This window comes from Sus scrofa, chromosome 3 (genome assembly GCF_054392235.1).
Source record: "Sus scrofa isolate SSC_HxYL_T2T_F1_AM1 chromosome 3, Sscrofa_HxYL_maternal_Yorkshire_Landrace_v2.0, whole genome shotgun sequence".
Classification (NCBI taxonomy): domain Eukaryota; kingdom Metazoa; phylum Chordata; class Mammalia; order Artiodactyla; family Suidae; genus Sus; species Sus scrofa.
In genome coordinates this window covers 130,450,464-130,476,411 of record NC_139385.1, presented here as the reverse complement: position 1 = coordinate 130,476,411, position 25,948 = coordinate 130,450,464, and the positions used below count along the sequence as shown (strand labels likewise).

Below are 25,948 nucleotides of genomic sequence, written 5' to 3'. Positions count from 1 at the left end.
GAAATCCAGTCAGTGGGAAGGTTATAAGAAATTCACCTACCTCTCAATCTAATAGAAATTGAAGTACTTGCCAAGCCAGGCAACAAACGCCAAAAATAAATAAAAGGCTGTTGTGTTATAACTACTTAAGACACGCTTTCCATCAGGCAAAGAGCTCCCTTGGTACTAGACTGACCATGCTTGCTACACACACCTTATGAACAGCCAGGCATAATCTTCCCATTTCTCCAGGCATATGATTTCTGAATTACTCTAAGTAGGACCAAGGATGGAAAAATGACTCTAACAATCAAAAAGTATTTTACTCCCATCCTCAAGTCTATCCCATGGTTACCTGTCAAATTTCCACACTGGTTCTATGGCAAGAGTCAAACTTCCCTTGGACACTTGAAAGAAGCCCATGCTTATATGTCAAACACAACAATCCTGCATTCCCTTCCTCTGAGCCATTACTCAGGGGCTTAAAATTACAAAGATCACTAAGGCTTCTCAAAATTTAACAAGGTCTTTGAAAGTAATTTACATAGGTTGTTTACCAATCCAAAGATCCTGAGGAGGGCTCAAATGGGGAAAAGTGAAAATAATTTAGGATATTAACAGGGCAAACAGTTTACCACTAAATAAATTATTACAGAAGATCTTCAGCAGCTCAGGGGCCCAAGCATGTAATTTCTTCCCAAGAAGGAAACTCCAGGTCCAAGCAAACATCAATTAATGACATAAAGCATTTATTAAGTCATCTCTTATTATTTACACTAGTGGAGTACAGGAGGAATACTGAAAATTCCGAATTGAAAAGCCACTAACAATTCAAGAATTATTTAAAAGATTTATATTCTTGATTAGGCTACCACCCAAATTATTTTAAATTTCTCAAACACAATAGCTAACAGTTAATATAGAGTATACTTAGAGGAAAATTCAGAGCCTAAAAATTAGCTCATGTGAGGCACAGTAGAAAATCAAAACATAATTTTAAAATCAATAAGAAAGAGGCTTTATGACACCTCGGAGAGAGTAGATTATTAATCACTGTCCACATTTGCATACTCATAAAATTAACAAGGTGAGAAACACTGGATTACTGGGTGATAGAAATCATGTAAATATAAGTAAGACTAGGTAAGCATAGAATAAGCACAGAATAGGCAAAAGAGAATGAAAGGCCAAGGCAATTTCAAAATTACATTTTTTTGGTTAGGTTAATGTTTTAAGCAATTTTGGTAACTAAGATCACTGATTTTCTTTTCTTTTTTTTTTTTTTTAACTTTGACCAGGAAAAAAGAAATAAAGACTATAGAGTTAGTTACCATGGTTCCATCTTTTAAAAATAACAGATAAACCCTAGGAAATGATTTTCAGTGAAAGAAGAGAATATTTAAAGGATAAATCTGAATCCCACTTAAGACCAAACATCTTTAAATTCCACAGAAATGTTTCTATTTATTTTCAGAATTCATGCAGCCAACACCAACAGCTCTTGAAGAAACAAAGGGGAAATGCCTAGGTTTCGATATTTGGCTCATTATTTATGTTCTGTGAATGCTCGTTTCTTGTTTTTACCTCAGGATCCAGGTTTCTGAAGACATACATTCTTGTCTTCTCCATCATCGCAAACAAATCAGGATTATCTTTGGCCCACTTCATATCCCAGACATCTTTTCGCTCCAAATTTAACAACTCGCCGATGACTTGCTGTCCTGTGCTGTCTGTTACCCGAGCATCCAAGTCAAAGAAGGTTAGAACTCCTGAGATGTCTATGATAGCAAGTCGACTACAAGTAATGAAATTGCAGAAGGGACAAAATGGAAAAGCACTATTAGCAATCATGAATATATAATTACCCATCACAACTTATTCATCAAAGTAAGTTGATCAGAGCCTGAGAATAAGGTAGAAATAGCTTTAAATAAATAACTGCCTTCAGGAGTTTCCATCATGGTTCAGCGGTCAGCAAACCCCACCAACATTCATGAGGATGCAGGTTCGATCCCTGGCCTGGATCAGTGGGTTAAGGATCCGGCAATGCCGTGAGCTGTGGTGCAGGTCACAAGATGTGGCTCGGATCCCACATTGCTGTGGCTGTGGCGTAGGCTGGTGGCTGCAGCTACGATTCAACCCCTAGGGTGGGAACCTCCATATGCTGTGGGTTTGACCCTAAAAAATAATAATAATAACTGCCTTTAATAAACACTTATAAATCTGATAGAAGACATGGGTGGCTTCCATCTTGCTTCCTGTGAGAAAAAAAAGTATCCAAAGGAATCAACGCAACTGGATGCAAGTAACTTAAAATATTACACTAGAATTTCTTTATTTTGCCCAAATAGAAAATAATATCTCAACTGAACAGTATAGTAAATACAATGTTCAAATACAAATATAGTAGATAGCAAAAGCACACTGAACTATAGGACAAGGGGCTTTGATTTGTTTTTGTTTGTCTTTTCAGGGCCACACCATGGTATATGGAAGTTCCCAGGCTAGGGGTTGAATCAGAGCTGTAGCCGCTGGCCTACACCACAGCCACAGCAACATGGAATCCGAGCCATATCTGTGACCTACGCCACAGCTCACAGCAATGCCAGATTCTTAACCCACTGAGCAGGGCCAGGGATCAAACCCACACCCTCATGGATACTAGTTGGGTTCATTACCACTGAGTCACAACAGGAACTCCCATGAACTATAAGACAAGTTTATAAAAACAAACAAAAGCAAACACACATATTTGCTTTTAATTACATAAATGCAACGAGCCCAATGAATAATTTCTAAGTCTAACATCTACATGAGGAAAGTTTTCAGACTTACCTAGAGTTGCAATTCAAGGATAACTGGTAGGCACGACAATTAAGGGAATATTTTTGAATCAAACCAACATTAGGAAGACTGTATCTCTGAATGGTGCCAGATTCACGACTCTATGGAAAATATTTTTTATTACTAAAGCATATTTACAATAATGTTAAATTACAACTACGGGTCCCTCTATATGTTCATACATTTGTTTCAAAACCAGTGATGGTATTACAGTGAATACTGACCATGTTCTGAGAATGTATTTACCTCCAAATTTAATTAATACCTTTCAAGTCGGAAACCTAATTCTTTAATAATACACAAAGTATTGTGTATTATTACACAAAGTACTGTGTATTATCTTGTAACATTCAAGTCAGAAACCTAATTCTTTAACAATACACAAAGTCTAGAGTTCCCCACTAGCCTAGTGATTAAAGACCCAGCATTGTCACTGCTGTGGCTTGGGTCAATGCTATGGCATGGGTTCGATCCCTGGCCTGGGAACTTCCATGTGCCACAGGTGCAGCAAAGAAAAACAAAACCAAAAATGATTATAATGATAATATACAAAGTCTTACATCACAAGAAAAAAAGGGTTACTTAGAGTTATCTAGGTTAATATTCAGGGGTACATTAAAAGCTAAAATACAAAGGATTTATTGAACTAAATTCCATGCATATGAAAAGTCAATGTAAGATCACATAGGAAACAGCTGTTACTGAAAGTCTAATTTTTATCCTATAGCCATCTTTGTGATGCTAGTTCATGGTAAAGGGAGATGATCTGAAAGCAGTGATATTGTCAGAGTATTAGTTTAAATGTGCTTAAAAATAAAACAACATAAGTTTCTGTGCAACTCTGTGTAAGCCTTAAGGCTGACAGATCAACAGTCAGAACAACAGGCAGGAGAGAGCTGAGACTTTCGAACCCTGCTGTGCCTCGGCCATGGCGGTGGGGAAAAGGGGAAGGTGGCACTCAGCCCTCTTTCCCTTTCCCGTTCCCAAGGCAAGCAGCCCTGCCCTTGCAGCATCCTCCCCACAGGAGCCTAGCAGAAAGCCTCGGGAAGGCAAGGAGTGCAAAGGAAGGGGGCTAGTTTCTAGCGTACAAAGGAAGGTGCAGGCTTTAAAAGGTTTAATATATTGAGGTACACAATAAGATCTTGTTTTTGAAAAAGGAGGCCCTGTGCCTTAAAAAGTTTGCAAAAGCAATGGTTCTAAAAACTGTTTGCATTTCAACAGTGGAAAGTTTTCGATGCAGAGGTATCTTTTCCACTAAACTTTTTGGCTGGTACTGAAACTATTTGAGGGTGCTTCTTATAGGTAGACTCTCTCGTTTAGGAATTAAGCCAATTTTTGTAATTGATCTGACTTGCATGGGTTTTTTTTTTTTTAATTTCTCCTGCAAATGTCAGAAATACAACAAATACAACCAAAAAACCCAACTGTAGAGCAAAGAATCTAAAAAAGAAAACAAGAAACTCCACAGACCTGCCTGTGAAACAAACTACTCAAAACATACACCAAATTCATTTGGTGAGGAGAAATGAATACTATGGTCTCAAGATTTTTCCCTCATATGCTTAGCGAATGTCTAAAGAATGTTACTAGAACTGGAAATATACACTATCAAGGATCTATTTACATAATTCAAATTCAACGACTTCACCACCAGCACTATATTAAACATTTATTTCTAAAATTACTATTTTCAAATATCAGAGCTCAAGAAAAGACACTATAACATTGATACATTAATTTTATTTGAAAAGTCAGAAAAAATTTGCCACAGCCCTCTTTATTTCACTGGCTAGCAAACACACTACCCCTTCATCCTGAGTCTTGGGCAAGGAGCTGAGCCAAAGTGCTTTCTCCAATACAAAATAGCGGGCAACATAGGGGAGGAAACTTTCCAAGACCCGCTACCCCTGTCCAACCCACTCCACACCTGCCAACCCTTTACAGGGCTCATTCAACCCAGTGTCAAACTCTCCCCAACTGCCACAATTCTATCACTTTTATAAACAGCTATTTCTACAAATGATTAATAATTTGTGAGGCAATATTTAAAATTCTCACTGTTCATGTTGGGCTTAATAAAACTTGAGGTGCCCACAAGATGATATTCAAATCAAAAACATATTGCTTTATTCTGCTTTTATAATTTAAATAATTATTTTTCATAGAGTAAGATTTTTTAACAACTTACCACAATCAACGTCTTATCAGATGCAGTTATGGCACAAATCGGATCCCTTGTGCCCTAAAATAAATCAACATTACTCCTTAACAAATATTTATTGAATGACTAATCCGGTATAAGGTAGGGTGTAATTCACTAAGAAAATACTTCAGGGAGTTCCCGTCATGGCGCAGTGGTTAACGAATCCGACTAGGAACCATGAGGTTGTGGGTTCGATCCCTGGCCTTGCTCAGTGGGTTAAGGATCTGGCGTTGCTGTGAGCTGTGGTGTAGGTTGCAGACATGGCTCGGATCTGGCGTTGTTGTGGCTGTGGTTAGGCCGACGGCTACAGCTCCGATTAGACCCCTAGCCTGGGAACCTCCTGATGTCGCAGGTGCGGCCCTAAAAGACAAAAAGACAAAAAAAAAAAAAAAAAAAGAAAGAATATACTTCAACCACATATTTATTACATTGAGCACCTACTATTTGCCAGATACTGAACTCAGCACCGGAGATACTCAGATGAAATCTCTGCCCTCAGGGATTACTTGAAAATCTATGGGGGAAGACAGAGGACCCAATACCAGTGACAGAACAGTATGATCAGAGTAAAGGCAAACACAGGAGTGATGAGAGCACGGAGGCAGGAGCAGAAACTTATACCAGATGGGAAGAAAGGCAAAAACCTAAGCTTAGTTGTAAAAGACGAACATTCAGCAGAAGGACCGGCACATGTGAAAATAAGGAAGAGGGCCAATGGCAGGACAGTGCTACAACCCAGATGGATTTTTTTTAATAAAAGCCAATCTCAAAAGGTTACATGCGATACGAATCCATTCACAAAACATTCTAGAGTGACAAAACTATAAAGATAAAAGCAGATTAGTGATTGCTAGGGGACATGGATGGAGGAGGAGAGTGGATGTGAAAATATAGAAGTAGCATGAGGAGTTCCGTTGTGGCGCAGCTGAAACGAATCCAACTGGGAACCATGAAGTTGCAGGTTCGATCCCCAGCCTCGCTCAGTGGGTTAAGAATCCGGCGTTGCAGTGAGCTGTGGTGGAGGTCGCAGCTCAGATCTGGCTTTGCTGTGGCTACGGTGTACGCCGGCAGCTACAGCTCCAATTAGACCCCTAGCCTGGGAACCTCCATAGGCCCCGAGTGTAGTCCTAAAAAGCAAAAAAAAAAAAAAAAAAAAAGAAGAAGAAGTAGCATGAGGCAAGTTCCTTTATGGTGATAAAGTACATAAAACTACAGGTAAAAAACAGTGAAAACTGAATAAGGAATTGTGCATCATCGCCAATGTCACTTTCCTGATTCTGATATCAAACCACAGTCACGGAAGATGACACCATTGAAGGAAGATGGGTAAAGAGGTTCCGTGTGCCATTTTTGGAACTTCCTATGAGCCTACGATTATATCAAAATAAATTTTTTTAAAAATCAAAAGAAGAAAGAAAACAGCAGATCTATAAGAAGATTTTCAGGAGTTCCCATTGTGGTTCAGCAGTTAACAAACCGAGGAGCATACAGGAGGATGTGAGTTCGATCCCCAGCCTTGCTTAGTGGGTTAAGGATCCGGCATTGCCATGAGCTGTGGTGTAGGTCGCAGATGAGACCTGGATCCCCTCTTGCTGGGGCTGTGGTATAGGCCAGCGGCTACAGCTCCGATTCTACCCCAGTCTAGGAACCTCCATATGCCGCAAGTGCAGCCCTAAAAAAGACAAAAAAAAGAAAAAATAGATAAAAATTTTTCAGAATAGAAATCTTTAAAAGAGTTACTAGAAAAATATGCTATTCATTGGAAATAAATTTTTTTTCAGGTCTCAAAATAAAGTTACAGTATTTCTGAATCTATAGATATTAACATAAAATCACCTACTTGAATGGCTTTACTATAATCAAGCACACCATCCACTGATCCAGACGGAGTATCATCAACATGATAAATTCTGGAAAGAAAATTCAAATTTCAATGATAGTATGAGTAAGATTTATACTATTTCATGGCTGAATAATCATCTTTCAATATAGCGTTATAATATGGTGAGGGTAGATAAGCATAAATGGCTATTCCTTAGAAAAACATAGGTTTCTGGTCTTTAAGAGTTTTCTTTTGTATTGCACCATGTTACTTCTTTCTTATTTTGAAAAATTTAAACACATAAATCTGAAAGATATTCAAATTAAAAGAGAAACATTATCTCTAGTAATCAAAACAATTTACAGTTCTCAAACAAGACAATTTAAAATTAGCCATGTCTAATTTAATGTGATATGGCTGAGCTACCAAAAAAACGTGTGTCAAAAGATATACCTTTCACCTATGAACAACTATATGCCAACAAATTTGACAATCTGGAAGAAATGGACGACTTTCTAGAATCTTGCAGCCTGCCAAAACTGAATCAAGAAGAAATAGACCAACTGAACAGACTGATCACTAGAAATGAAATTGAATACATCATAAAAACACTCCCTACAAATAAAAGCCCAGGACCAGATGGCTTCAAAGGTGAATTCCACCAAACATACAAAGAGGATCTGGTGCCCATTCTCCTTAAACTTTTTCAAAACGTTGAAGAAGAAGGAACACTCCCAAAGACATTCTATGATGCCACCATCACCCTAATTCCAAAACCAGAGAAAGATACCGCCAAAAAAGAAAACTATAGGCCAATATCTTTGATGAATATAGACGCAAAAATTCTCAACAAAATTCTAGCCAACCAAATCCAACAACATATCAAAAAAATCGTACACCATGACCAGGTGGGATTCATTCCAGGTTCACAAGGATAGTTCAACATACGCAAATCAATCAACGTCACACACCACATTAACAAAAGAAAAGTCAAAAACCATATTATCATCTCAATAGATGCAGAAAAAGCATTTGACAAAGTCCAACATCCATTTATGATAAAAACTCTCACCAAAGTGGGCATAGAGGGAACATTCCTTAACATAATCAAAGCCATTTATGACAAACCCACAGCAAATATAACATTCAATGGAGAAAAACTGAAAGCCTTCTCACTCAAATCTGGAACAAGACAGGGATGCCCACTCTCACCACTGCTTTTCAACATAGTTTTGGAAGTCCTAGCCACAGCAATTAGACAAACAAAAGAAATAAAAGGCATCCAAATAGGAAGAGAAGAGATAAAACTGTCTCTGTATGCAGACAACATGATACTATACATAGAAAACCCTAAGGACTCAACCCAGAAACTTCTTGAACTGATGAACAAATTCAGCAAAGTAGCAGGATATAAGGTTAACATTCAGAAATCAGTCGCATTTCTGTATACTAACAATGACATATTGAAAAGGAATACAAAAACACAGTATCTTTTAAAATTGTACCCCAAAAAATCAAATACCTGGGAATACACTTGACCAAGGAGGTAAAGGACTTATATGCCAAGAACTATAAAACATTAATCAAGGAAATTAAAGAAGACGTAAAGAAATGGAAAGATATTCCATGTTCCTGGATTGGGAAAATCAATATTGTAAAAATGGGCATACTACCCAAAGCCATCTACAGATTCAATGCAATCCCTATCAAATCACCCATGACATTTTTCACAGAACTACAACAAACAATCCAAAAATTTATATGGAACCACAAAAGATCCAGAATTGCCAAAGCAATCCTGAGAAACAGAAACCAAGCAGGAGGCATAACTCTCCCAGACTTCAAGCAATATTAACAAAGCCACAGTCATCAAAACAGTGTGGTACTGGTACCAAAACAGATAGACAGACCAATGGAACAGAAGAGAGAATCCGGAAATAAACGCTGACACCTATGGTCAATTAATCTTTGACAAAGGAGGCAAGAGCATAAAATGGGAAAAAGAAAGTCTATTCAGCAAGAATTGCTGCAAAACCTGGATAGCTGCATGCAAATCAATGAAACTAGAATACACCCTCACACCATGCACAAAAATAAACTCGAAATGGCTGAAAGACTTAAATATAAGACAAGACACCATCAAACTCCTGGAAGAGAACATAGGCAAAACATTCTCTGACATCAACCTCATGAATATTTTCTCAGGTCAGTCTCCCAAGGCAATAGAAATAAGAGCAAAAATAAACCAATGGGACCTAATCAAACTGACAAGATTTTGCACAGCAAAGGAAACCCAAAAGGAAACAAAAAGACAACTTACAGAATGCGAGAAAATAGTTTCAAATGATGAAATGCACAAGGGCTTAATCTCTAGAATATACAAGCAACTTATACAACTCAACACCAAAAAAGCCAACCACCCAATGAAAAAATGGGCAAAAGACCTGAATAGACCATTCTTCAAGGAAGATATACAGATGGCCAGCAAACACATGAAAAAATGCTCATGGAGAAATGCAAATCAAAAATACCATGAGATACCACCTCACACCAGTCAGAATGGCCGTCATTAACAAGTCCACAAATAACAAATGCTGGAGGGGTTGTGGAGAGAAGGGAACCCTCCTGCACTGTTGGTGGGAATGTAAGCTGGTACAGCCACTATGAAGAACAGTATGGAGATACCTTAGAAATCTATACGTAAAACTACCATATGACCTAGCAGTCCCACTCTTGGGCATATATCCGGACAAAACTTTCCTTAAAAAAGACACATGCACCCGCATGTTCACTGCAGCACTATTCCATGCTGTACAGTGGGAAAAAAAAAAAAAGAGAGAGAGATATACCTTTCTCTCCCTTCTTTTCGAGACCACATGATCTGATTAATTTCCAGTGCTGTGAGCTTCTTTGCCACACGATATTGCCAGGTATAAAATGCTTCTTTGGACGCTGCTATCACATGGGTTTTGGTCATTGTAACAAATAATGGTACTATTAAAGAGAACATTAAGACAATTAGGTTACAGTTAGACAGAATCATAAAATGTGCTACAAAGGACTTCAGTGATCATTGAGTCCAACCCCTCATTTTGTAGACAATATACCCAAAGGTAGTCTGAGAAATCAGAAAAGAGTCAAAAGTTTTTAAGACCATATAAAAATATCAACTTTTTTTTTTTTTTTTTTGTCTTTTGTCTTTTCAGGGCCACACCCACAGCATATGGAGGTTCCCAGGCTAGGAGTCCAATCAGAGCTATAGCTGCCGGCCTACGCCAAAGCCACAGCAACACCAGATCCAAGCTGCGTCTGTGACCTACACCACAGCTCACGGCAATGCCAGGGATCGAACCTTATGGTTCCTAGTCGGATCCGTTTCTGCTGCTCCACGACGGGAACTCCCAAAAATATCAACTTAAAATGGATCAAAGACCTAAGTACAAAACCCTTACAAGAAAACTTAGGCATAAATCTTTGTGACCTTGGGTTAGGCAGAAGTAAAAGCAGATAAACTGGACTTCATCAAAATTAAAAAATTTGTGCTCCAAAGGACATGACCAAAAAAGCAAAAAGACAAACCACAAGTGGAAGAAAGTATCTGAAAATCATAAACATGATAAGGGATTATACCTAGAATGTATTAAGAACTCTTATATCTCAATAATAACAAGACAAATAGCCCAATTTAAAATCGGGCAAATCATCTCAAGAGACGTTTCTCCAATGAAGATAAACAAATGGCCACTAAGCAAATGAAAATATGCTCGATATTATTGGCCATGAGGCAAATCCTAGTCAAAACCACGAGATGCCATTTCACAACTACAAGGAATGCTAGAATTGAGAAGTCAGACAATAACGAGTATTTGTAAAAATGCGGAGAGATGGTAGGAATGCAGAGTTGTGCCTCCACTTTGAAAAACAGCTTGGTAGTTCCTCAAAATGTTAAATATAGAATTACCATATGCCCCAGTAACTCTACTTCTAGGTACATACCCAAGAGAGATGAAAACATATGTCTACACAAAAACTCACACACAAATGTTCATAACAGCACTCATAATATCCAAAAATAAAATAAAATAAAATAGAAACAGCCCAGATGTCCAAGTGGATAAATAAAATCCCACTCCTTCCGCCCATCCCCACCACCAGTACTGCTTGGTTCAGGCCTGTAGCCTCTGCTCTCTTATATCTTACAGTCCCTCACTCATTTAGAAAACAAAACTCTCCAAAGTTGCTTCTAATTTAGGAATATATTTTCTTAAACATGTTTCTTCATCTGTTCTATTTCCTAGGGAATATTTAATTAAACCCCTACTGTGTACCTTTTGATGAAGCAGATAGTCTCATCAAATCCATCTTATAGATACAGAAATGAAGGATTAAAGAAGTAAAATAACTTACCCAAGGTCACAAACAAAATAAGAGTATAAAACTAACACACACATTCACATGAAATGTAGAAGGGAAAAAACCTCTTTCATAAAAGGTTGTTTTAGTACCTAATTTCTAAATTCACAATTTTTTTTATGGCTGCACCCATGGCAATAGAAATCCCCGGGCCAGGGACTGAATGGGAGCTGCAGTGTGGCAACCCCATATCCTTTAACCCTCTGTGCAGGGCAGGGGATCGAATCCCTGTCTCAGCAGAGACCCAAGCCGCAGCAGTTGGACTCTTAACCCACTGTGCCACGGCAGGAACTCCATTCACAATACGAAAGATACAAAATATACTTTTCTATTCACAAATAGGGTATAATCATTAATATGGTCAGAATAAAGGTATGGTGTCAATAGCAGCCACCGTTTATGGCGTTCTTGCCACAGTCCAAATAAAGGACATTTAAGGTAGTTAGAGACTTGAGAACTGAACAAAGAATTACAAACTTGACTGATGGTATGGTGTTAATTGAACAGATTAACAAGTTGAGACTCAATATCAAGAATTTTTATATGCCAAATAAATAACTCATTACAGTTGAATCATTCAAAATTTTTTTTCATTACAATGGTCAAGATTTCGCTACTCAAAATGTGTACCACTACCAAACTCTAGAGGGAGCTAGAAGCCTTCCTGTGAGGAACAGTTGGGGGGAAGGCAGTCCTGGGAATGGTGCAGAGCCCCATTGAAGGGGAGCCCTGAGCAAGAAGAATGAACGAGCCAGGCCAGGGCTTTACTCAGCTTTCGCTGACCTCATCTGCACTAAATCATGAGGCTTTTGCAAAATAATAAGTAAATTCTGCTATGGATACTCTGATGCCGGTAACTACTATGCCCTTAGTGTGATGTGAAGTAAATTCATAAACCTTAACTGCAAAGTTTTCCTAAGCATATAAAAACATTTCTCTAATCAACATTTAGCTACAATTATAAATTACCCTCATGTTCCTCTATTTATGATACATCCTAAATAATCATAAGTTTATCATTAGCCTAGTTAATTCAAAATTAAAATGTTTGTGGTTCATGGCAAGTGAGACTTCTTAGATTAAAATCACAGGCACTTGCCAATAACTCTGTGGCCTTAGATAAATTCTCTCTGAAACTCAATTTGCTTACTGTAAATTGAAGGCAATGATAACATTACCAATCCTTTAAGGCTATAGGATAAAAAAGAGAGAAGAGATATAAAACATATACAGTACCTGGCATGGGATAAATGCTTAATGATAATAACTTTGAATACAATATTTGTTGAATTTTTAAGAATTATATGTCAGGGAGTTCCCGTCGTAGCGCAGTGGTTAACGAATCCGACTAGGAACCATGAGGTTGCGGGTTCGATCCCTGCCCTTGCTCAGTGGGTTAACGATCCAGTGTTGCCGTGAGCTGTGGTGTAGGTCAAAGATTTGGCTCGGATCCCGCGTTGCTGTGGCTCTGGCGTAGGCCGGTGGCTACAACTCCGATTAGACCCCTAGCCTGGGAACCTCCATATGCCGTGGGAGCGGCCCTAGAAAAGGCAAAAAGACCAAAAAAAAAAAAAAAAAATTATATGTCAGGTATTTTAATATAATTATATCGCTATAACATAATTATACTAATATGTAATTTATATATATAGAAACATATAAAACTCACACCTGCCCTATAAAGTAGCCACTATTACTATCCCCACTTAGCATATGAGGAAACCAAAGGATGGAATGGTTAAATAACTTGCTGAAGTGGCACAGCTAGAAAGTGGTAGAAGTTAGGACAAAAGTCCAGCCAATCTGGTTTCAGAATCTGTGCTCTTAATCGCTATGGCATACTACTTCTCATTAAAGGTTAATAATTGTTAGGTGTGGTTGCTATTATTTTTCATTTTTTGTAATAAAACAATACACAGATTCACTAGTCAATGCAAAAAAAAACATATATAAAGGAGTTCCCGTGCTTCAGCGCTTAATGAACCCAGCTAGCATCCATGAGGGCCTAGGTTCCACCCCTGGCCTCGCTCGCTCAGTGGGTTAAGGATCCCGCGTTGCAGTGGGCTGTGGTGTAGGTCAAAGATTTGGCTCGGATCCCCTGTTGCTGTGTCTGTGGCGTAGGCCAGCGGCTACAGCTCTGATTCGACCCCTAGCCTGGGAACCTCTATATGCTGCAGGTACGGCCCTAAAAAGACAAAAAAAAAAGTGTGTGTGTGTGTGTGTATACACACACACACATATATATATATATATATATACAAAATGATTTTTTGAATTAGTATGGTAGTATGAATCAGCTAATTCATATGAGTAGATAGTCCCATCTACATAAATTATGCTGGATCTTTATTATCTATCCCATCCAGGTGATTAGCTTCGGGTTTCCTAAAGCTAATCAACGAAAACATTAAGGACCAAGTTTAGCAGATAGAATATTTCAGGAAAAAAAGACACAATCAGGATAAAAGCACTCCATATACTTCTCAACTATTCAATATGTTGAAAGAAAAAATTCAAAATATCTAGAAAGATTACTGGGAGAATTTTTAAAAGAAAGTCATTACGCTTCCATTAATTAAACTTTGTAACACTAACAGGTAGTAGTTACTAGCCAAGCAAGAATGTAAAACAATTTAAAACAATCTAGGAATTCACATGTAAGTAAAATCTGCTTGTAATATTTTAATGCCGAGGCTTGAAATAAATGTCTACATCTGTAATGCTCCCCCACTTTCCTACCTATTCATTTCTCAGCCCTTTAAAAGGCTGGTAAACTGAAATTGCACTGAAATGTTTTCATCAAATTACCTCTCTATGGAATCTATAGAAACCTCAGCACATGTGCTACAGCCTGTTATTAGCAAGCTTCTACATGCTCGGCTCAAAATGGCTGCAGCACAGGCACCTGGGACTCTCCAGGCACTTGTCATGCCTTCATTCCTCTGCAAATGCTGTTTCCTCTCCTTAAAATGTCACCTGAATTAAATACTTATCCTTCAGAAGTCTGCTCAAATGAAACCTCTAAGGAGAAAAGACATCCCTGACACCATCATGCACCGACATCACAATACCTAGCCTATGGCCAGGAAGCAATAGTCCTTGTTCAACAGATTAACTATATTTTAATTAGCTGTTTAGACATCCTACAAGAAATGTCAGAGTTAATTTCTTATCACTTCCAGTCCCAAGTACAGTACCTGAAACAGTGTATACTCATTGATGGTTTGCTAAATAAATGGATTTTAAATACTTTCATACATTCAAGAAAGATTTGTTATGGGGCAAGCACAGTGTTAGGGCAGTAGAGGTACAGAAATGAATAATCACAGATCTTAAGCTCAAAGTCTTGAGGGGAAGACAGACAAGAAAATCAGTAATCACAGTGCAGAGAAGTACTTTTCTCCAAAGGTACTCTGAGGGCTCAAAGGAAGAGGCCCCCCCAAATGGTACCTAACTCCTATAGGTACAGTACAACAGAGCCATACAAACTAAACTTCTGTCATAACGCACAAAGTTTTTTTTTTTTTAAGTTTCTATAGAGATTTACAGGAGGAGTAGGTGACAAAAGCTACACTTCCTAGAACAATATCAGTTACATACTTTTGCTTTAGCCTCCAGTCCTCATAAAAATTTGGCACAGACACTTAAAAAAAGGAATTTTACTGGACACGTATGAAACAAAAATGTTAATTCTTTGGCTGAATTCACTTTAGACCAATGAAAGAACTATTTGTTAAAATTTCTTCCAGCGAGACCTCAAAAAAAAGTTTCAGGACTCAAAAATACAAATAATGATGCCCTAAAGCATTTGACATTTTATGAAGGTAAAGGATTTACATCTGGCTTTATTAAAAAACAGACTGCCTGTGATTAAAATTACTTTGAGGCTAACCCTATCATCATTATGAATCCATGTTAGAATTTTTGATATTAAAAGAAAAAGCATATAATTTAAAGATTGACAGAATTCATCCCTTAGATTTAACATTGTTATATTTCTAATAAATAGAAGACATGCAATAAGAGTCTGTAATAATGTTAAGCTAAGGAACAGTAACATTAACAAGGAATATTAACATTGATGATATATAGGTTCTCTCTATAGAGAGAGAGAGACAGACAGAGAGAGAAACATAAATATACCTAACAGTGAACATGAGACAAGAAGCTGAAAGTTTCAATGTACTGAAGTGAGTTACCAAGATCCTAAACATAAGAGTATAAAATCGTTGAGGCCAGTAAGCATTTCTCACATTTGCTTGTATCACACAAAGACCTTAGCAAAATACAGACTTTAACATTTAGTTATTAAGGCTGAATGTGAAATCTTTAAAAAAGGACTGGTTCCCAGATTCAGAAAATAATTCAGTGGGTTTTCAAGTTTTGAAATCCAACAAACTATCATACACTTTAAAAGAAAAGCATTATTTTGTAAATTATAGTGAGATGGAAACAAAATATTTGCTAACAATTTTTGACAAAATACTTAGAATAAGACTTAGAACTTTTAATGGTTACCTTCATAGCTTTTGGAGAGAAGGAATGGTAAAAATGAGTAACAAACATCTAAAAACAAAAACGTCAGGGATTTTTTGAGTTGGCCCTATAAATAGACTGATTTCATTAGAAAAATCTGGACAGGGTAAACTCACTTTTACAAGCAGCTAAAGTGTTTTTTATGGAAGAGAGGTATTTACAAGCAGATTATTAATAATAAAAGTGGTTTCATAGCAAAATTCTTTCTATAATCATCAGTTTATTAGATACTAATCATTACCTTGGATACCAATTCTTATACAATTATATTTCCAATTTAAAGCAAATGATGGCCGTATAGCAGTTGTGAGATTATTGTGACTTTTAGACAGAGTAAACTTATAGTTCAGTGATTAAGCTGGATGCTTCTGAGAGTGAAATGGGCCATTGCCCATTACATGAAGAAAATAGGCACAAACGTGGCAAACCAGGAAGTATGCTCACCCTTGTTTTGGAGAATACCATTCTAATTAATAATACCATCAGTACAATTAAAAATTAGTTTCACAAGCAAAATTTGATTAAATAGCGAGTAAATATTAACATTTCCTCACCAATATCAATGTATTTGGGATCCAGCGGTGTGCCAATAGAATTACAAAGAACCAGCACGAACTGAACAAATAAAACAGAAAGTATCAAAACTCCTGTTTCTATACAATAAAATAAGTAATGCTTAACATACCATGCTTATCTCTTTTTCAACTAACAAGGAAAGAACTGATAAAATTAAGTGCAAAGAATAGCAATGATAATTTGTAGCACACAAATTAAAAATAAGTAAAATTAAACAAAGGCTGATTTCTCAATATCATGGAACACTGGTTTTTAAGAGACCATTTAAGAAATCCAGGTATACTGGTGACTTTTCATTATTTATACTTCTAAAATTCCTGATCAGCTATAACCTCAAAACTCATCTTTATCCTATATCCAGCTATATAAGAGCTAACTTAATTTGTTACCGTTGCACCAAATGTTTCCATCTCGTTCTCCTCCTTTGAAGCAATATATAAATGACGAGAAATTCAGAAAAGTTCAGTTAATTCAGAAAAAAAAAAAAAATCCACCCTAATGAAAATAACTCTCAATGCCCAGTGGTTAACACATACCAAATAATTACCAAGGATCGATATTCAGAAAAATAAACTTGATGCACACCTTACATGACATTACTCTAATGACAATTTTGTTTTTCCTTCTCAATATCTGGTACTAATAATACTGTTTTACTTAAGATGTTTTCTTGATTAGGATATAACAATTTCAAATAAACCAATTCTCAATGTACTATTTACATACAGACTTTTTCTTTTCTAAATATCTCAAGTAAAACTTGTTTAATTTCATAAACATAAACTAAATGATAAAATTATACTAAAGTACCAAAATTTACTCTCCCACTAGTTAAGTTTACTTACAGCCACAAAATGGAAATGTTTTATGCACTTATCATTCACATGCTCATAGATTTCTTACTAAAAATAGAAGTTCCCACCCAAGTTCCCATTTCTTGCTCCCTAGAAAAATTACTCTTAGCTCCTGTAATTCATCCTTTTGATATTTACCTCCACAAATATAAGTAACTTATTTACAAAGCTACTTCTTTTTTTGTTTGGTTTCAGTTTGGGACATTATGTAACCATCACCCACCAGGAAAAGCTAAGCATGTAAGCCCTCTGTCACCCCTCTTTCCTACTCCCATTCCTCCATCTTCCCACTATAATTTTGCTCAATCAGAATTTAGGTTTTAAATGTTATAATAGTTCAATTTTTAAACTATTTTAATTTTTTTAAAATCCACTGAATACATCACTTGACTAGGGAAATGCTATTCACAGCTGAGTCAAGTATAACATAATTTATTTTCCTTTCAAGCATATTTTGCTTTCTCTGTAGTGGGTAATTGCCTTTATTTTTTTCTCTTTGTTTAGTTTTCTCTGTATTTATTACTAACTCAAGTCCCCAGCTATCCCTCAAGAGTTCAACCGTAGTGCATTTCCTATGCATTTCATCTTGAATTTCTTTTGGAGCCACAGTGGCTGTTTTCATTTGATGCCTCACTCCCCCGGCATGTGCACTGCCGTCAGCTGGTACCACTCCTCACCACTGCTGTCAGCGTACCCTGTTTCTTCCTCTTTCTTAGTTTATTCTTCATTTTGGCAAACCATATCCTGAAGTAACTTCCTAAGATAAGGAAACTTGGAAGATAAATTTCTGGTGACCTCACACATCTAAAAATGTCTTTATTTTACCCTCACATTTAATTAATAGTTTGCTTAAGATACGGAACTCAAGACGGGAAATAATTTTCCCTTGATTTCCCTTGAAAGCAAGTCTCTATAGTATTGAGGTTGACGAGTTGAATGCCATTATGATACCTGATCCTATGAAATCTGTTCTGGGAACCAAGTGGGAAAAGAAGGCTGGGTTTGGAACATTCATTTAAGTGCCCTGTTTTCAGCAAGAGTTCCTCCATCCTCCCCTGTCTTGGTGCCCTTCAGTGCAGACTCTGTACCCTCTCTAGAGGGCAAACCAGTCCCCCAGGTGGTAGAAGGGCAGCTGCCTATGGCTCAGTAGTGGGGAAGGGATCTAGAAATCTGCTTCTTTATGTGCTTCCATTTTTATGGTACTTCCAAAATGCTTTTCTGTTTACTTTCTTCTCCTACCAGGTACCATCCATCAAGTCCAGTGTCTCCTTGGGATCCTGTGACATAAAGTAGTTGCTTCTTTGCTTTCTCCACTGATGGCTGAGAATTCCATTTTCTTGGGTCTGCTCAGGTAATTAGGACTAATCCACCTACTCTCTAAACCCAAAAATTATGTTGCTATTTCCTCTCCCTTTCTGGTCCCTACAGGCTTACAGCTTTTTTTAAACATATCTTTCCTGTTGTTTTAGTGAGATTAGGAGAGAACAGAGCCAAATACAACTGCTCAAATGGCTGCCTTAAACTAAAAATTCTATACTTTTTAATGGGATAAAACAATTTACAACATAGCCAAAGATATTGGTAGTCCTTTTTTGAAAAATTTGCACACTTCTGCAAATATTTAAATCGTTGGCATACTTGTTTCTTTTTGTCTTTTTTTTTGTCTTTTTAGGGCCACACTGGCGGCATATGGAGGTTCCCAGGCTAGGGGTTGAATTGGAGCTACAGCTGCCGGCCTACGCCACAGCCACAGCAACGCCAGATCCGGACCACGTCTGCGACCTACACCACAGCTCGTGGGAATGCCAGATCCATAACCCACTGAGCAAGGCCAGGGATCAAACCCATAACCTCATGGTTCCTAGTTGGATTTGTTTCTGCTGGCCACTACGGAAACTCCTGCTGGCATACTTTTTAAAGCGTATTATTTATATTATTTATTTTATGTTAGCAGACATTGATTTTTAAAGCAATATAACTCCACATAAAAGTACATTTCTGAATGTCAAAGCTACCCAAATTGTTATAAATGGTCATATTATATTATATGAATATTACATAATTACTTGAGCCTTTATACTAGACATCTGGTTACTCATTTTTGCTTATGGAATTTTAAATTGAAAAAGGATTGTGGTATTTTAAATATATTTCAGAGACAAAAGGCTTCAGTAATGATCAATATGAACTGCCAGTGGATTAACTGATTAGAGAAAAAAATCAGGGAACAGAGAACCAATGGAGTCATCACATAGCTTCCCAAACAGAAGTCTAAACACACATGGCCAACAGATCCAATCTTGGCTGTACCTGCCAGTAGAGAGGCCATGCTTGAGAGGATAGATAACTAGAGCCCAATCCTGCCAAAGAGTTAACCCATCTACTTACCATTCAAGATATCAAGGACTACTTACCTGAGGATGAGTTTCATCAGCTTTTGTAGCCAAAATGCAGAAATCTCCACAGGTAGTAATAGAAAGGAGACTCTTCACATATTTAACATATTTCTCATTGTTTTTTGTATCCCAAAAGATAACACAGTATTCTGGACGATCAGGCCTGGTATAAGCATAAACTACAGTATTTGAGCAATAACCCCACTAAGATGAAAAGGAGGAGGAAAGGAAGGGAACAAAAGAGGGAAGATGGGAGAGAAGAGAGACAAAGATTAACTTTGGGAAAGTCATTATTATTACATTGTTCTTCTAGAAATACTGCACACATTTGGTTTATCAGCTGATAAAATATACTCTTTAGAACTGGAAGAGAAAAGGACTAAATATTCAGCCTAATACCTTTTCTCACTAAAATAACAAAAAAATCTAAGAGTAACAAGGACAGTTAAAAAACAAAAAAGGGAGAGTTCCCATCGTGGCTCTGTGGTTAACAAATCTGACTAGCATCCACGAGGGCACGGGTTCAATCCCTGGCCTTGCTCAGTGGGTGGGAGCCACTAGCCTGAGAACCTCCATATGCTGCAGGTGCAGCCCTTAAAAAAAAAAAAAAAAAAAAAAAGTACCACAAAAATAAATTTAGTTTAACTTTCCTTATTTTAATTTGTAAGGTTTAAGCTTCAGTAGTGAAATTTTCAGATTTTTCAACAGTCAGTAACAGCGGCTTGAGGGTCAGCAGGAAGAGTGATCCCTGCCAAAGGTCAATTCTGAATTTGCGAGCCAAAATTCAGAAACAGTTGCTTTTTCTCTCCATCTACGTCTTTTTATATTTGTTTTTATCAGAGTAACATATGCATTTAGTTTACAGTCAAACAATTCTACACGGCTTATTTAAAACCAAATCAGCACAACAGGATGGGCAGTGTCTCTGCAGCACCAGGACACAGATTCACAGGACACAGTGGGTTGAAGGATCCTGGTTGTAGGTCACAGCTGCAGCTCAGACGCGATCCCTGGGACAGGAACTCCCCCATTTATTTATTTAAATAATTTATTGAAATCATTTTGTACTTGTGGGGCATTTATTGTATAATTTGGGTTACAATCCAATGTTACATCACTTATTTTGTTGTTCCAGTGAATTGTTCCAGCCTTGGCCACTGGGAGCCCTTTCAGGTTGGCTCTGTTGTCCCTCTGGCTCGCCCTCATCCTTTTGTATTTTGAGCACTTCCTTAGCTTCTGGCACTACAAGACGCTCCAGGCTTATCTTGCATTTTCTCTGCCCCAGTCCTAGAATCAGGCATTTCTCCAAGGTGCCTGCCCTTTAAAAATTAGATATATATGTCTTCTCACAATAACTATTCTTAGTAGCTTACCAGACCAATCTCATACTTCATGGCTTGTTATGGGTCAAATGTGAAACTTAAGGTAAAAATACTCATTACTTATTATGTTGCTTATTTTCCTTTCCCTCTTCTGATTCATTCTCTGCCCTTCTCTGCCCTCCTCTATGCCCTGGAGGCTCATTTCTGTGAACTCCATCACCAGGGCTATCTCACCTTCTGCTCCCCAGCTGGGTTTAGCCAATAGAAGGCACCAGGCACCAGGCTGAGAGATGGGTTTAAGTATTTATTCCCCTAAGCTGTCTCTGCAGCTCGCAGGGGCCGTGCTCCTACAGGGTAGCCCTTCTAGCATCGCCGCAGCTCTAGTGGGTTCCAGCAACAATGCTTCCTTCTCTTGCCCACTGTTGCTAGTCCCAGGGTACTTGCTTTGCCATTCTTTGCAGGTTCCCTTAACTCTGCTCAGATCTCCATAATAAACCCTTCAGTCTCTCTTCAGTTACTTCTTTGCAACATCTGTTTCCTAGACCCTGACTGCTGGAATAATATGATGAATGATATACACTATTCTAGAAAAGTTTACTAGTTTTAAGGTCTTCACACTGGAGGAGTTCTCGCTGTGGCACAAGTGGGTTAATGATCTGGCTTGTCTCTGGGGCATTGCTGGTTCAATCCCTGGGCTGGCGGAGTGGGTTAAGGATCTGGCATTGCGGCAGCTGTGGCATAGGTTGCAGATGTGGCTTGGACCCAATCCTGGCCCAGGAACTTCCATATGCTGTAGGTGTGGCTACAAAAGTAAAACAGAAAAAAAAAAAAAAAGGTCTTCACACTGGAGAAGTCTTTCAACCAGTTTCTAAAACAAAGCGGCTATGAATACATGCAAGAAACAGACATTATACTTTCAGCTATAACAAACTTATTTTGTTGTTTTTTTTTAACAACTGCTCATGATACTCACCTTATAATCAGGTCGAATATTTGCCAGATATATGAAAGAATCAACAGCTAGAGCAATTTTCAGTCCACCTCCCTCCCAGGATAGTGCAGACATCTGCTTTCCAGGAACCTTCAAAGTACCCAGATGCTGAAAAAAAAATTATTATATTAACCTAAAGCATTACAATTAAATAAAAAACCACCAGGAGTTCCCATTGTGGCTCAGCAGGTTATGGACCCAATGTCATATCTGTCAGGGATGCGGGTTCGATCCCTGGCCTTGCTCAGTGGATTAAGGATCAGACATTGCTGTGAGCTGTGGCACAGCTCACGAATGCTGTTCGGATCCAGTGTTCACTGAGGCTGTGGCACAGGCCTCAGTTGCAGCTCCAGTTCAACCCCTAGCCTGGGAACTTCCATATGCTACAGATGCGGACATAAAAAAGATAGATAGATAGATAGACAGATAGATAGATAGATAGATAGAAAATAAATAAATAAATAAAATGCTACCAATCACTTCACAGAGATCAAAAGTAGTACAGCGTTCCCGTTGTGGCACAGTGGAAATGAATCCAAATAGTATCCGTGAGTGGGCCAGGGATCTGACGTTGCCATGAGCTGTGGTGTAGGTTGCAGACTCGGCTCAGATCCCCAGTTGCTGCGGCTGTGGTGTAGGCTGGCAGCTGCAGCTCTGATTCAACCCCTAGCCTGAAAACATTCATATGCCATGGATATGGCCCTCAAAAAAAAAGCAAAAGTGGTACAAAATTATTACATGAAAGATTCCTTCAAATCATTTTCCTTATATAATAATTTTATACTAGTATAATATTTATATATTATATTATATAATATATATACAATATATAATATATATATTATAATATATAATATATAATATAATATAATAGTATAATAATTTTATACTAAAAAGCAAACGTGATAGGAGAAATTTACAAAGTATAGCCAAAGAATTCAGCATCAAATTTCATCAAATCTAAGATGCCAGATGGACTTCCCTATCGGCACAGCAGGTTAAAAATCGGGCAGTGTCATTGCAGTGGCTTGGGTCACTGCTGTGGTGCAGGTTCAGTCCCTGGCCTAAGAACTTCCACATGTTGCGAGTGCAGCCAAAGGAAAAAAAAAAAAACAAGACGCCAGAGATTTAAATAAGCATCCTTATTTTTATGTACGACTGAGGAAAGAAAACACATTGCTAGCCTATGTAGGAAACCTCTGATTATTATAAGATGTATCCCAATTTTAGAGTTATAAAGAATTACACTTCTGTTTTTTGGGGTTTTGGGGGGGTTTCTTGTTTCTTTTCTTTTCTTTTCTTTTTTTTTCCTTTTTAGGACCAAATGCATAGCATATGGAAGTTCCCAGGTGAAGGTCAAATCGGCGCTGCAGCTGCTGGCCTACACCACAGCTACAGCAACGTGGGATCTGTGCCACATTTGTGACCTACACCATAGCTCATGGCAACGCGGGATCCCAGCACACTGAGCGAGGCCAGGGATTGAACCCACATCTTCATGGATACTGATCAGGTTCATTTCTGCTGCACCACAACGGGAACTCCAAACTGAGCTCCTTGGAATCAGTGAAACAACACTGGAGTAGTCAACTCCACCCTTAATCTTGCCCCTCGTCCATCCCCCAGCCCACCCCAACAGCCAACCAGATGCCAAGCCTTTTGCCTTCACTCCTTTCAATCCTCCACCACAAGTGCCCCCTTTCTTGGCTGAACTATGGTCAAGGCCTCCTTGCTGTGATTTTCACCTGTCGCTCTTTCTTCATTCCTGCCCTTCAAGTTCAATCTCCACTCTACTGCCATTCTGGAACACAAACCCAAGCATATCCTACTCTGCTTTAAAAAAGGTTTAAGAATGTTTAAAAATCAATAGCTCCCCACCGTCACATTCTCTAGCATAGTATACAATGCCTTTCCCCACTCGCCCAAAATTCTTCGGCTCAATTACCTACTATGGTCTCCTCATGAGGAGCTAGCCCGTATTTGTTCTCTCTGAAATCCTCCTTTCCTTTCCTCCAAGCCTCCCCTCTCCCACTGTTCCTTGTCCTGCTCGAGTACTCCTACTCATCTTTCAAGCCCCAAATGAAATGACTTCCTGCCTTCTTCCCTCCCATTCTGTGGTTCCAGAGAATTCAGACAGTGAGCTACCTGAGAGCACTAAGTGTATCATATTCACATTTATTTCCTACCCCTTAATAGCTTCCTGAGTAAACAAGTATTCAAAAAGCCTCTATTAAGTAAATATGATGTATCAAGCATTCAAATGAATTTCTTAAGATCCTAACAGTATATTTTATGGCTAAATTAGCAAATGAATAAGTGAATTAAAAGACTTTTTTAATGTGGCCATAGGAAGGAAACATTTTTTAATCCATGTTTATTTGATAAAACAACATAACCCCCCAAATTTTAATAAATTATCTTGGTATCCCTTGTTCTTAAGCAGATATGCTCTAAAATCAAATTTAATACATTAAATTCCGTTTTGTGGGAAACTAATGGGGTTGGGGGGGTTAACCTGGGAGGGCCCGCTCTATCTGTCCTGCTGTCTGTACGAAACCAGAGGGAACAAGCGACTCTCTCAGCATGACTCTTGCTATTGACATGCACACTAGGAGAACAAGGCCGTTCCCTAACTCTGCAAACATGCCAGGTGGTGGCAGCAGCAAGGAAAGAACACCGGCTTTCCCCAGCATTCACTGAGCACTGTGGAAGGCATTTTCCCACTGTTACCACCTTTAATTTTTACAACAGTGCCATGAGGTTTACTATATTTCAGGAGATAAGGAAACTGAGTCTTAGAGGTTAAATAACTTCTCTAAGTGAAACTGCATTGTAGAAAGGGAATTCAGAGCCAAAGCCAGGTCCACAAGACTGCAAACCCCATGCTCTGTCATCCCCTCCCATGGCTAAGACCACACTGCAAAAACCAGAAGACCCTAGCCCTCAGAATCAAAAGCAAATTCGTCCATGAAGTTTTCCGTAAGTTTAAATCTTTAGATAACTTCCTTGCAAGTTATCATCCCTATCTTAATCACACGGATCCTAAGATAAATTCCACATAGATCCACTCATTCAAAAAATACTAAATGACTAAATCCCAGAGGAATTATGCTTGATACTTTAAATTACAATTATACCAAAAATCACGTATAGTTTTCAATTTAACACATCACGCACTGATTTGCAATATAAAGCAAACAGGCTTTGAATGCATGTTTTTAATACTTAGAGAAGACCGAACACCAAAAATAAGCTGATAACATAATGATAAATAAGCCAATGTCAACAAACAAAAAATACCAATAAAGAACATGAATTAAAAAGGAGGCTATAGGAGTTCTCATCATGGCTCAGTGGTTGGCAAACCTGACTAGCATCCATGAGGACGAGGGTTCGATCCCTGGCATCACTCAGTGGGTTAAGGATCTGGCATTGCCATGAGCTGTGGTGTAGGTCGAAGATGCAGCTCAGATCTTGCATTGCTGTGGCTGCGGTGTAGGCTGGTGGCCGCAGCTCCGATTAGACCCCTAGCCTGGGAACCTCCATGTGCCGCCGCTGGTGTGGCCCTAAAAAACCAAAAAAAAAAAAAAAAAAAAAAGGAGGCTATAAACATCAAGAAAATTAGAACTCAGATTTTAATTATTCAGGAACCTCAAGAATTATGCTTTTTTCCTTAGCTCCTACATCTACTGGAAATATTATTAGCGACAAGGTACAGAGACTGCTCTTTAGAGCACATTCTACTGCATAACTCACAACAGCAGCTGAGACCATTGCTTACCTTATAGAAATTACTAAAATATATTTTAAATGTCAATATTAACAGAGTAAAACAACTAGTGAAGGCTTGTGTGTAGCCAAAAATATATATTATTCAAGTCTATGTGAATTTTTAAAAACCAACAAGATATCCAAAAGAGACCAAATATAGTCTAAAATTAGAAAATAAAATGGGTAAAAATTGATTAAGCTTAGTGAATAATAAATTCTCATTTTCTAAATTCTTTAAAAT

General features: G+C 38.1%; 1 protein-coding gene across 6 annotated transcripts in view; it reads right to left on the bottom strand.

Annotated features, from left to right (window-relative positions):
* The window catches only part of WDR35 (WD repeat domain 35), a 59,116-nt gene that overhangs the window by 19,618 nt on the left and 13,550 nt on the right, over positions 1-25,948 (bottom strand). For 2 of the 6 annotated variants that reach the window (XM_085019952.1, XM_021087810.2), the window contains 9 exons: positions 21,919-22,044; positions 19,642-19,827; positions 16,763-16,795; positions 16,352-16,412; positions 9,698-9,842; positions 6,867-6,936; positions 5,012-5,065; positions 2,815-2,924; positions 1,564-1,774 (listed from right to left, as the gene is read on the bottom strand). In XM_085019952.1, coding sequence (XP_084876078.1) covers positions 1,564-1,774; positions 2,815-2,924; positions 5,012-5,065; positions 6,867-6,936; positions 9,698-9,842; positions 16,352-16,412; positions 16,763-16,795; positions 19,642-19,827; positions 21,919-22,044 — 996 coding nt within the window. Of the gene's footprint in view, positions 1-1,563; positions 2,095-2,814; positions 2,925-5,011; positions 5,066-6,637; positions 6,937-9,697; positions 9,843-16,351; positions 16,413-16,762; positions 16,796-19,641; positions 19,828-21,918; positions 22,720-22,826; positions 25,535-25,948 lie in introns of those variants that run through there. The other 4 variants (XM_085019953.1, XM_021087811.2, XM_085019954.1 and 1 more) reach the window with 3 other exon arrangements.